We start from the raw sequence: 13,790 nt of genomic DNA, 5'->3' as shown, positions 1-13,790 counted from the left end.
TAAGGATATTGCCTACTGTTATAGTTCTACCACTGTTTTATATAACGAGGTCTAAAAGACTAAACAGACTAATTTGTAAGGCTCATTCAAGAAGGTGATTCATCTGTTCAGAAGGACAAGGACATCAGCAGAACTCAGTACGAGTCACTTGAGTGTTTTGAGATCCTTGTCCTAATGCCACTTTCCTGTACTCTTGGGATTATATATTTTGTTTTTATGAAGCAGTGAAACTCTGGTCCATGCCTTCAGTTTGTCTCAAGTTGACTGTGATTAACTTTCTCTGAGGTAATGAGCGACAGTCTATCTGGTGTCTTCTGCCAAAATTATTTTGTGAACACTGTAGCATCATGACTGATGCCAGCCTATATTTCTGGCACTGTGCCAAGGGTCCACCTCTGGTTCTCTGTGGGATGCTGTGGTAGCCGTGATCATGGCCGACTTCCTCACATTTCAGGAATGCTCTCTCATGTTATCCCATATCATTATTTTGGCTGCATTTGCTGGAAGGTTTGGAAACTTGCTAAACACTTGTACTGTATCATTTCCTTAGCTACGTGACAGCATAGCTCATGCTTGCCAGACTCTCTGGTGGGTAATGGTAAGACACATGTTGGCTTCAGTAGGCAGTGGACAAATCTACCATCAGGCAACTAATCATAGAAGAGATTTTTGGTTCTTGCCAGTGTAACTAGGAAGCAGAAGGTGCTGACTGAAATGAAGTTGTTATGAACAAGACCTGAATGTTGTGAACATTAGATGCAGAAAAGGGTCTTAGAGGCAAGGAGCCTACATGACCGCATGGAAGAGCTCTGGAAACATGACCATGGTGTGAAAGAGTACAGGCTAAATTTAGAGAGACCCTGCTAGTATGGCATTAGTCTGTGCTGCACTTTTTTTAAGGTATGGCAAATTAAAATCTAAAAACACAGTTAGCATCTTTCTGTGACATGTGAATAGTTGTCCCATTCTGTACCTTAAAATTTTCATTAAGATTGTAGATTTAGCAGTGAATACAATATAAAATATACTGCGCAATACTGTGAATTTTAAATTAAGTACAATTGCTGCTTATGAAAGACCTTTAGATAACATTGTAGCAACCCTGGACAAAGGCCAAACCTTCACAGTTTGCATTAATATAAAACTTTTCATTGAGCCAGCCATAAATCACCGATACAGTGGTGTAATGACACAGAAGTAGGAATAAAAGCCAGAGGTGCTGGAATAGCTGAGTCTAGAAAGTTGTTCTCAACTGTATAAATGCAAAGAGGTTCACAGTTTTTATGTGATATGTCTTTCCACCCTCATTACAGTGATATTAATACCAGAAACTGTATCATCAGTCAGCACTGTAGGCCAGAAAATCTCAAGATATATTTTGCAATTTTAGTCAAAATATTCTGTCTACGGTGTGTACCTTTTTAGAAGTAAATACAACTGATTGATCCAGTTGCACTTTGTATTTTGTGTATTAAAGACACTTGTAAAGCCAGTCTGTCTGCAGTCATGGTGTCCTTTCTGCGGAAATACTTCCCTCTCTCCCTACTGCTTTTGCCACTACAGACAACATGCTACTGCCTTTATAAACGTAGCCCAGTGGACCAGGGATTGCACCCCTACAGGCCTGGGTGTCATGCACAAGGCAGTGCAGCTTCTCACTTGGCAGTGCCTGGCCACACAAACGTCCTCACAGACCCAATTTTGCTACGATTCTCTACAGCAAGTCGGGGAGCTGGACATCCTGGAATGTATCCATGGAAGTCAGCAGCTTATCACGGTGGCATCTAAGCTGGGCAGCAGAAAGTGCAGGGGAGGGGAACTGGCTGCTAGGAAGCTCTCTGTCGCTGTGTTTTCCTAGCCAAACATGGAAGCAATACCAGCCTTCTGCTTTTTACCTTGTGGCTTACTGGTTAAAGCACCAGGGTATGTGAGACCAAAATCCCTAGCTCTCGGGTGGGTGATTTGGCTAGCCTTCGTGCTAAAATTCTGAGATGGGATCGCCTAGTTCTTGGCATTGCTATTAAATATTCAATCACTCTTTCAAGCTCAGAGAAGAGCTCAGGTCACCAACTCCAAGGTCTGGGTTATGGCTACTGGAGAACAGAGAAAACCCTGTTATCCTCCTGCCTGGTGAATTATCCTGGAATGGGAAATGATGTAGCTCCAGCAGAAGAGAGCAGGAGATCAGGACTCCATGTACAAAGTGGAGTGACAAATACAGCATTGCCAGTGGATGAGTGAATGAGAACATTAATTCAAGAACCTCTTGAAGTTAGACACAAAAGTTCCAAATTACAGAACTATCAGATAAAAACCTCAGCTGAAGTAAAACCTAGTGGAAAACGACTGTCTGGTTTTTTTTCCATACAATATGAAAACCTTTAGAAAAGACAACTTGAGGTCTTTTAATGAGGACATCTGGATATTTTTTTTTAGGGAAAAATCGCTTCCAACTGGAATTTTCCCTTAAGAAAGAAATTCAGGTGATGACCTACCTCTGAGTCTTCTACCATCTATTTTTTTTTTTTTACTTTTGCTTTTACCACAAAGTAAAGTTACTGTATTTCGAACCTCTCATACCATTGCCAGTAGCAGGGGCCTATACAAAGGATACTAAGTATTAGTCTCCACAAGGCAAAACATAAGAATGAAGCCAGTTACACATGCACTTCTACTGAACTTACAAAATATGGAGGGGAATAATATCCTTTCTACTCCTATTTCCCTAATCATCTTTTGTACTATTCATAAACAGTAGAAGAAACATGTTTTTAGACCATATTCTACTTATCCCACTGGTATATCATTAAGCTGAGCTTTCTCTAGTTTCTAGCGACTGAAGACCTACTCACATCAAATAGCCAGTTTCAGGCTTCTACATTTCAAGATCTCATTCCAGGCCAGCATCAGGGAAAAGTCCCCTTAACTGCAGTAGGCTATTGATCAAGTTATAAATCACCCTCTTCAGAAGCAGCCTCACTATGAGCTTTGTGAGGCATTTTTGTAACAAGACGGGCAAGTTCTGGATTTCCAGGGCAATGTAAAAGATTTGATTCCTACAAGTGTCAGTCAAACTTGTAACCAACATATGAAAATACTTCAATAGAAGTATTATTAATAATAATCTATTTAGTTATTACATTTCTAACCTGAGTGGCTAATGACAAAATTATTAGAATCTCTTATATGATCTATTACAAAATCAGTGCAAGATGAATTGCTGTTAAAAATAAAAATTCAAATTTTTCTTAGAAAAATTATGGCTTATTCAAAATATTCTTTCTAATCAATTATCATGTGACTTGTGAATATCTTTTAAAAGTCAATACAGCCACTGTTGCTTATATATGCTAAAATGGGAATTGATTTATTGCAAATACTGTATCAAAGATAAAAACTGTCAACGAAAAGATTATCTTTTTATAATCAGGCTAGTTTTCTGTTTTCACATAAATTGGTGTTTACTGCCAGAAAAGAAGTCCTACGATATCCCATCATTCCAGAGATGATTGCAATGGCAAGGACTTTCAGTATTATTCTGTCCCTCTGAAAGAGGCCAAAGAAGGATCGCCAATTCAAATCTGGGTTGTGTGTTTGGTGCTGCACACAAAGTAATTTTGAGCTGTACAAACATTCTGGATCTAAAGGTGTTACTGGAGTCATATTTCATAGTGAACTATGAACAATGAATAGGGAAAAAGTAAGAAAGTGAATTCATTTTATAATCCATGGGTCAGTTCTGTGGGTCAGTACTGGGCATTGTTCTCAAGTACTAAGTAGTGTTTCCAACCTTTAAGTCCTAAATGGGATTTTATGTTCTTGCACTGGGTCTGATGGATTTTGTTAAGGACAAAGTTGTGGAGAAAGCTGCAGATAAGAAAGAAGAGTGAAAACTAGGTTGCAAGTGCCAGAACAATGTGCACCTCTGCCAGTGTGGAGGCAGCAAGCAGAGGTATCTTAAGCATTGGAGCTGGAGAGTTGGGCAAGAAAGGCTTCGAAGGGTGTGTTCCTGGTACCTGCTAGTTTGGAAATGCTGGAACTGCTGGGGATCCAGGCCCATGGGTGCAGAAGATGCACAAGGACTCTAAGATGTTGTTTGTGTGTGTTTGTGTAGGTAAGGTGAGAAAGCAGAAAGGGGTGTGATGGAGGCAGCAGATTCTGGTGAAAGGTGGCATCTCAGCCATCAGCTGTCCCTGTATGGTTCTGTCTACCACTTGTAAAAATAAACTTACCTTCAGCTTCAAGCTCAACACAGGATTTTAGCAACACACGGTTTTAACTTGATTCCTGACTTCTTAGGGTTTCCTTCTAAATGATAGAAACAGATTTGTGAAAGCCCAAACCTGATTTAATGAATCTTGGGAACAAATGCAAGTACAGCTTGTAAGTTTGCAAGGTCTAGAATTCAGACCACAAATTTTAAGAACCCAAGGACAGCTACAAGGATAATTGCATCTACCTGACACAAAGGAAGATCCAAAAATCCAATGTGAATGGGTTGTACCTGGATGTGGCTAAAAGCCAGGGGAGCTGTGTGAGAACTGAAGAGCCAGAAAGCTGAGCAATGGAGAATTCTCCTACCAAAACCATTTACTGTTCTACCTCTTTGCAGAGTGTTAGACAGATTTTTTTTGCCACACAGAAATACTGGACACACAGAATGTATTGTCTGACATCAGGGAAAAGCTGGTTCTAAGATACTGGAATCCAGCTGCCACTCAACTTGTGCCAGGTTAAAAAAAAAATAAAAAAAAAAAAAAAAAAGGAAATACTCTTCCTCCCCTTCTGCACTCACATTAGGAATCAGGCAGAAAAGGACAAGGGGAGGAGGGCACAGCATTTGGAAGAGGAGGGGATACTGTTGGAATTGTGGGAACCCAGAGCAAATGTCTGCCTAGGGCTGTAAACCAAAGCCTAACCATTAAAGCAATTGAGATTATGTGATACCCCGGCTGAAAAAGGCAAAGCTCCTGCAATGCCAGGTAGGTTAAAATAGGCACCATTTTCAAATGGTGCATTGGTCTGAGTCTCCACTTGTCTGCTTCAGGATGCTGTCTGGTCAAAGACTGTGCAGCACAGCCAGCTGAGGTAGCGTGTGCTGGATCCCGCTGAGTTTGGTATTTGAGGCAAAAAAAACCCCAGAAATTCACATTTTTCCTGGGAAGAACAACAGATGACAAGCACTCTTGGATGTGCCATCAGGACTCAGTGGGACATTAAAAAAAGTCAGTGACTTCAAAACCCAAATTTTTCATGAATATTCATTAAATAAATGTCTTCAGATCAGTTAGCTGGTACAGGACAGAGTGTAACTGAATCAGATCATTAAAACCAAACACGCACAGACACAACCACATTCAGCAACTACGATATCTCATGCATTTTTTTCCCCCTCACTATCAGGCCTGTGAGCGTACCAACAGGCTCCAGTTACTCTGATCAGCCTGTGACCATCCTTCCCCACCATACCCCCTTGTAACCCCTTCCTCAGGCTGAGGGGTTTGGCTGCCGGCTGCTGACACTGGCCTTGCCGTGCCAACCCGGTGTCTGATCTGGGTGGTGGTCCTGCCCCATCAACACGTGCCTGTGGGGTGATGGCTGGACTGCTGGCTGCACCCTGGACTGCCACTGGGCAGCTTGGTTCATCTTGTGTGGGTACTTGTCGTGGGCCCTCTGTGCCTACAGCTAAGCAATGTGGGAGCATTTAACAGTGAAAACCAGGCAGAAGGGCCAATTTTGAAATGGTTTTTCAAGCCAGTTGTTCTTTGCTCACTAGTAGAAGAGCTAGGCACATGAGCATCTTTTCCTCTGGATAAATCTCTGGGAGTGTGTTGGTCTTCTGACAAAGCCAAGGAGCACTGGCTAATGCCTGTCTCCACCTGACCGGTCCCTTGACTTGGAGGGGCATCCCACAGTGAAATTTGGCTTCCCTATAAAAACACCTCTGTCTAATCCTGCCTTCTTCTGCCAATAATTATGTATGTAGGTCTTTGCATCATCTTAAAAGACAAGCTTTCTTATTTTTGTTCTCTGATAATTTTTTACTTGTATTTGTCTTGCATTTACTTGCCATTTACTAAGTCCCCTGCAACAAAGTAGGTACTTAAAATTGTGTTGTTATTAGCATTGTAAAGAGAGCTTTATGTGAATCTGTGACAAGATATTAACCTTGCTTTGGAGCCCTGTCACATAGGGCTGAGAGCATCACGTAAGCTGAGGTACTTGATGAAACATTGTAGAGGAATTGTAGAGGAATGAAGGCGGGTTAACTAACATTGATAATATACAGCTGTGGGCTGGCCTCAGTGGCGGTGGGTTGGCTGATGTGGATAAGGTGGAGTTGAGTCTGGTTCCTGTGAAGTAGTTAAATAGTTGTAAGGGATATGGAAGAGGAGCTCTAGATTAAGAGAGACCTGGAAAAAGCAGAGGAAGGAGAGAGAGTGTGTCCTGGATGTAGGAGAGACATGGAAAGGCCATGGGAGAAGAAGGGGGCCTGAATGAGGAGAGGATGGCTGGGAGAGGAGCCCAGAGGAGGAATACTCTGGACACAGCAGAGGCCAGGAGCAGGGTGGACTGGCCTGAAGAGGATGAAGAAACAGCATGGACAGTAGATGAACTGTTGAAACCTTGTGGGGGTTGGTGTCTGTGCTGGGGCAAGGTGTGGGAGCTACTTATTGAAGTTAACCTGGTATGTGATGGTAAAAGCCTTGTTGCAGCTGGCTAGTTTTGCTAGTGCTGCAACAAAACATCAAGTTCAAAATATAAAGCATAATTTAGAAGTCAGACTCCACTAATTGTCACCCATCTGTTGTATGTATGCAAAGTGTAAGTTTTTATGGAAGTAGTTATGGCTATTGATTGGGTTTGGGTATTGATGCTTGGGGGTTATTCAGAATGTATGAAATGGTACTTTCTGTCTGGTTCTGTGTATTTAATTTGTAATGATCAGATATTAAAGTTTTCAAATAGGGCACTTTTATCATGTTTTCTATTTCTGATTAATTATCTTGAACTTATGCAAAGGCTCCTTTAGACGCAAAAAATTTCAGGCTAAAGGCATCTGCAGAAGAACACAAGTAGGATTTGTATGATGTGAAGAAGTTCTCAAGTAACTGAAAATTAGTTTCAGTAACTACAAGGTCTTGGTGTTTATCTAGCAAAGTAAAAACTGAGTGGTTTAAAAAGAGGGAATAGATTTTTCCTAGGGGAGAGATCAGCAGAAAAGTGCAAGCAACACTACAGCTCACTCAATGAGCTTTACTCATGTATTAATTCATGATTCTGTTTCAGGGTTTTTATTTTCCCAAGTGTACTTGGAAAGTCTAGAACTTGGAAACCTGAAGATTACTGCGAACACACACAGAGTGCTTTTAAAGACGGTATTCTCCCTCTTTCTGCTGTTTTCCTGGTCACCCTTCCATTGGCTGATTTGCATTTTTATAATATGAGGTTTTTGAAGAATCCTTACATAGTTCCTCCTGTTTTCACAGCTCAGTGCCAGGTGGCTTGGTACTCCCTCTACTTTAATTATCTTTGCAGCCTTATTTGACGTTGTAGCAAGAGAAGTGCTCTTGCTGTAATATCTGAGTACCTTGCAAGATGACAACAGGGGAATTCTTCAGTATTTGTGAATTAGTTTGGTGTCACCTGACCATAAGAGCTTACTTTGGGTGTAAGACATAGGTTCATGACTACAGCACCAGCATAGTGATTTCTGCAGTGTATTTCATGTAATAACTATACACAGTAGATCTTTGTCTGGTTGTGTTTGTATCTTGGCATGCAATTCACAAAAAAAATCTTCAAGGAAAAGCTGAACACCTCTTGCAGATAGCAATGAAAACTTTCTCTGGCTGTGAGATTATTTTAAAAGGCGATAGTCATCTTGCAGGAGTAAAGCACACAACTGTGGCAGTGCTTTAAGCCACTGCTGGTTCAAGGCAAGACATGACAACATTCCTCATATTGCTTAGATTTTGGAAATACACCCTTTGCAACAGCTGGCTTCCCACTTGTGTACCTCTGAAATTGCCCTAGATTAACATGTAGGTTATTTAGATGTCTGAAAAAGGTTTGGAAAGACCGAAAGAATACCAAATTGCAGAACTTTGTGTGCTAAATCTAGTCATTTTGTGGTGAAAATGACTACTGAGAGAGGACTTACACCAATGCTGGAAGAACAGCAACGTGTCACGCAGTCAGTGTGTCATCTCTCCATTGTAGCCAGAACACTGCTGAAAAGGAGCTAAAGGTGGCATCCCTGAACTGGACACAGGTAGGTAATGCTGCAGCATCCCTCGCATTATAGATGAACACACAATTTAGTGACAAGTAACAGTATCACAAACCAGCAGAAAGGTGTAAGTTAGAAGAAAACTGAAGATGTTAGGGGCTTAAATCCATCTCCTGGTAGTAGGGGACTGCTCCCTGTGGTACATTTTCTCATACTTTGCCTATTCTGCTTTTAAATGTCCTCTGTAATAGTAGTTTCCGTAATTTCCCTAGGAAGCAGAGATGATGTTTAGTACCTCTCTTTGTCAGGAAGCTGCTGTTGGCATCCTGCCTGCTTCCCTTTTCCTAACTCCATCTCATTACTGCAAATGATTCCCTGCACAGCACTCTGAACTGCAGTGCTCTTCCTTTCAGTCCTCAGCCTGCGAAGGGATGGTGGCTGCTAGGGCCTCTGAGGGCTCCCGCGTGGCTCAGAGGGGCCCCACACAGACCCAGAAGCCAGGTGGTGGGAACAGATTTCTCTTGGGGGCAGCCTGAAGTCACGGTGGGTCCTATACCCAGAGTATCCTAGGGGAAGCCTCAGAGCAGTCTCCCTTTCTGGGCAGCTCTAATGTAAATACGCCACACATCTTCCACAACAGAGCCTGGCACCTCTTTTTCGACCACCTGTAGCCCCTGTAACATGACTGCAAAGGAGATGGGATACCTGTAGGCAGCAGCTGCTGCCTCTCTTCATCAGAGGTTGACCATACAGTAGGAAACAGGAGCTTTGGGTGTTCCCTAATTCTCAAACTTTTTAGATAGGGCTACTTTTCTTCAGTAAACAGCCATGTACCACAGCACATATGCCTCTTTATTCTATTCGTTCACATGTATTTAGACACTTACAGCAGGTAGTCACAGAACTACCTTAAATTTTGGCTCTGAGACATATTGCACAGACCCAGGGGGGTTGTGTCCTGTCCCCCTCTCTCCATTTTGGGAATCCTTGCCCTATAGCATGGGGCATACTCAAGGTTTTCCAATGCACCTGTTAGTTTTCCCATGGCCAAGCCCTGGGTTTGCTCCTGATAGTAAATATTGTCCATGTTCAGTAAATCTGGCCTTGAAAGTACCTTAAACTATAGTGTAGAACCAGCCAGAGAATGTATTCTATATAAATTCGGGTCCATGTGAAAACTCAGGTTTATTTTTCACACCTTTCATATCTTCGTTGACAGAGAGTCTCTTCTCAGATATCTGCTGAGATACACAACTAATTTTTCTACCTAAATCACACCCAATGAAAATCTGACCCATATATTTTACTCTGTTTCTTCCAAGTTAGTTTCCACAACTTTCTGATAGGGTTGTTTTGGTGTTTTTTTTAGTGTTTGAATAAACTCCAGATTGCCAGCAACCTGCCGTCACTGTGATGCCTTTAGGAGAATAACTTCAGATAGGTGCATCCCTATGAGTAGAAAATCAAGCAAAGGGGACAGGAGGCCTGCATGGATAAGCAAGGATCTTCGGGCAAAACTTAAGCAGAACAAGGAAGTTGACAGAATGTGGAAAAAGGGACAGGCTGCTTGGGAGGAATATAGGAACACAACAAGGAAGGCTAAGGTCCATTTGGAATCAAATCTGGTGAGGGATGTCAGGGACAACAAGAAGGGCTTCTTCAGGTTCATCAGCAGGAAAAGGATGACTAGGGAAAATGTGGGCCTGCTACTGAATGAGGTGGGTGACAAAGGACACAGAGAAGGCAGAGTTACCAAATGCCTTCTTTGCTTCAGTCTTTACTGCTGAGGCCAGCCTTCATATCCCAGACCCTGGAAACAAGAGAGGAAGTCTGGAGAAGGGAAGACTTTCCCTTGTTCAAGGAGGATTGAGTTAGAGATCACTTAACATCCACAAATCTATGGGCCCCAATGGGATGCCCCTCTGAGTGCTGAGGGAGCTGGCAGATGTCATTGCTTAGCCACTTTTCATCACCTTTGAAAGGTCATGGAGAACAGGACAGGTGCCTGAGGACTAGAGGAAAGCGAATGTCATTCCAGTCTTCAAAAAGGGCAAGAAGGAGGACCCATGCAACTACAGGCTGGTCAGCTTGACCTCCGTCCCTGGAAAGGTGATGCAGCAGCTCATCCTGGAAGTCATCTCTAAGCATGTGGAGGAAAAGAAGGTTATCAGGATGGATTCACAAAGGGAAAATCATGTCTGAACAATAGTCTTCTATAATGGAATGACTGGCTGTGTAGACAAGGAAAGAGTGGTGGATGTTGTCTACCTTGATCTCACCAAGGCTTTTGACACTGTCTCCCATAACATCCTCATAGGTAAGCTCAGGAAGTGTGGGCTGGATGAGTGGACAGTGAGGTGGGTTCAGGACTGGCTGAGTGGCAGAGCTCAGAGGGTTGTGATCAGCAGCACAGAGTCTAGTTGGAGGCCTGTAGCTACCGGTGTTCCCCAGGGGTCAGTGCTGGGTCCAGTCCTTAGTCATCAACGACCTGGATGAAGGGACGGAGTGTACCCTCAGCACGTTTGCTGATGATACAGAACTGGGAGGAGCAGCTGACACACCAGAAGGCTGTGCTGCCATTCAGTGAGACCTGGACAGGCTGGAGAGTTGGGCAGAGAGGAACCTGATGAAGTTCAACAAAGGCAAGTGTGAGATCCTGCACCTGGGGAGGAACAACCACATGCACCAGCACAGGCTGGGGCTGACCTGCTGGAAGGCAGCTCTGCAGAGAAGAACCTGGGAATCCTGGAGGACACCAAGCTGCCCATGAGCCAGCAGTGTGCCCTGGTGGCCAAGAAGGTCAATGGGATCCTGGGGGGCATTAGGAGGAGCAGCAGGTTGAGAGAGGTGATCCTCCCCCTCTGCTCTGCCCTGGTGAGGCCACATCTGGAGTGCTGGGTCCAGTGCTGGGCTCCCCAGTGCCAGAGGGACAGGGAACTACTGGGGAAGATTTAGCAGAGAGCTACAAAGATGATGAGGGGACTGAAGCATCTCCCTTATGAGGAAAGGCTGAGAGAACTGGGCCTGTTTAACCTGGAGAAGAGAAGACTGAGAGGGGATCTTATCAGTGTCTACAGATATTTTAAATGTGGGCATCAAGAGGGTGGGGCTAGACTTATTTCAGTGGTGCCCAGTGACAGGACAAGGGGCAATGGGGACAAACTGAAACACAGGAAGATCTATTTGAATATGAGGAAGAACATCTTTACTTTGAGGGTGAGAGAGCAGTAGGACAGGCTGCCCAGAGCACTGTGGAATCTCCTTCACTGGAGACATTCAAAAGCCACCTGGACATGACCCTGTGCAACCTGCTCCAGGTGAACCTGCTTTAGCAGGGGGTTGGACTAGATGATTTCCAGAGGTTCCTTCCAACCCTGACCATTCTGTGGTTCTGTGATTCTGCTGTGGCTCCAGTGGGTTCAATTCAACCCTCTTACTGGGTTTTGCACTCATAAACATGGGTGGGCAGAAACACTGTGTGTCAGCTCACTCTTGATAGGAACTATCACTGACTATCTTAATAAGAACTGGGCATATACTCAAAAGAGCATAGGAAAGATATTTTTCCTTGCTTCACATTACCCATTCGCTTACTTGAATAAGACTTCTATAAAAATGGTTTTGTCCTGTGCAAAGGAAGAGTTTAATAGATCTGTTTATCAAGACACTGTCAACATCTTAATATGGCTTACTTGGTAATTCTTCTTGCATGTGTATTTAGCAGTTCTTGATACAAACTCAGGATGCATCACTCCAGATGTGAGCAAAGCAGAAAAGCAGGACTGTCTTTCCTATTCCTACCATCCCTTCCAATGAGCTCCATGCCTGCATACACAGATATTTTAACGATTTGGTATTTTGTACTTGACTATTATCCACAATTCCTCATTCAGCTTATGGGAAATTTCATTCCTGAGAAACTTACAGACTACAAGGTTTTATATCCACAGCAGAAGAGAACTTTTACATGTACACTGTTTACATTTTGTTTTGCTAAACTACCAGCCCAAAACATTCACTAAAGCTTTGGTGCCTCTTCGTTTACAAAAACTGCGCTCCGGTCCTGAGAATACATTGCTGATGTTAGAGGGTGGGCGGTGACCCAACAGCAGTAGTTTCACAGATTAATAATTTTTATTACTACTATTATTCACAGTGTTTCCAAAAGAATACCATAGCTCTGCTTATATTTAAAAAAAAAAATAAGTAAGTTGGATTTTTCAAAATTTTACCACCAGGTCAGCAGAAGGTTGCTTCCAGCAGGTTCCTTCTGCAGGTGTGACAAAACTTACCAATCAGGGAGCTTACTGAAGAGTTGTGTATAAAGTTTAGACATTGTTTGAATTTTATGAGAATTTATCCAGTTCAAATAATGTATTCTATGTATACATCTTTTTTCCCTGTGTTGCTGTTATTATAAGAACCAGCAAGATTTCTGATGAAATAAAATAGGCATAATTAAATTTTAATTATAATTAATTGACAAGGTCACCAGCAGAGACATTTAGCAACTAAGAAATAAGGAGTGCTTTTGAAATATTAAGAAAAATACTAAACCTGTGGCTGAATGATTAAATACTATTGAAAGTGTCCAATTTCACTAACCCTACCATTGTGCTCAAAATCTTTCTTTTTAATTTATGGTGAAAACATATATCTCAATGCAGGAATGGTTTAATACACTTAGCTGAGGCATAAGAATCATATAGCAACTTCAGCAAACAAACAGCCATGTCAAGTTAGCATTTATTCCTTGGTTTGTGAAATTACAAAAAAGAGTAGAGAATTTATCAGAAATCTAGACAAAGTCAATAGTTTTGAAGTCTGCCCTTTAGAGGTTTTAATATTAACATTGGTACACATTGAAATCAAATTACACTCAAATGAAAGCAAACTTGGAAGAACTACTTTGAAATGATTTGTTTTTCAAAGCAAGCACTACCATTTGTATCATTCTTACCTGCAGAGGTTTTCACAATTTCTGAAGTATTTCTGAGACCCATGAAGTCAAACTGATAGAGTCTCCAAGATTTCTGGTCAGCAGCCTCCACTGAGTTTTTCCTCCATCTGTAAATCATTTCCTCTTTAGGGTAGCCATCTAGAAATTAATATATACATATGTATGTATATGAATATATCACATTTCATAAAAAAGGTGCTGCAAAACAGTATCTGTTCACTGCTATTTGGGAATAACTAAATTTATGATCTGATGCTTTCTCAGTGAGTTTGGTGGTATAATTCAACAGAACTGAAGAGTTTTATGGCACACAAAAATATAGTCATAACACTAGCAAAACTATGATTTTTCAAAGTCACTTTTTTTCCAATGGAAAAAATCCTGATTGGTTCTATCAGAAGCAGATCTCTTCAGAGATGCAGCTGATTGTACTAATTAGAGATCCAGATACAGAAGTATACTATTTTATGTATGCTGTGAAGAAGCTGTGCAAACCAATAGAATGTTAAAAAAAAAAAATGGGAAGTGGGGGGGTGGGGGGTGTGCAGTGTCAGTGTAAGATGCAAAGACTTGAAAAAGACTGTTTTGAAAGTGTCG

General features: G+C 42.1%; 1 protein-coding gene across 1 annotated transcript in view; it reads right to left on the bottom strand.

Moving 5' to 3' along the window:
* LOC121083393 (gamma-aminobutyric acid receptor subunit gamma-3) overlaps nucleotides 1-13,311 on the bottom strand; it is a 51,895-nt gene extending 38,584 nt beyond the window's left edge. Inside the window, exon 1 of the mRNA XM_040583766.1 lies at nucleotides 13,194-13,311. Within this exon, the coding sequence (XP_040439700.1) occupies nucleotides 13,194-13,311 (118 nt within the window). The remainder of the gene's footprint in view (nucleotides 1-13,193) is intronic.
* Between the last annotated feature and the right edge of the window lie 479 nt (nucleotides 13,312-13,790).

This window comes from Falco naumanni, chromosome 2 (genome assembly GCF_017639655.2).
Source record: "Falco naumanni isolate bFalNau1 chromosome 2, bFalNau1.pat, whole genome shotgun sequence".
Lineage (NCBI taxonomy): Eukaryota > Metazoa > Chordata > Aves > Falconiformes > Falconidae > Falco > Falco naumanni.
This window is presented reverse-complemented; position numbering and strand designations above follow the sequence as displayed.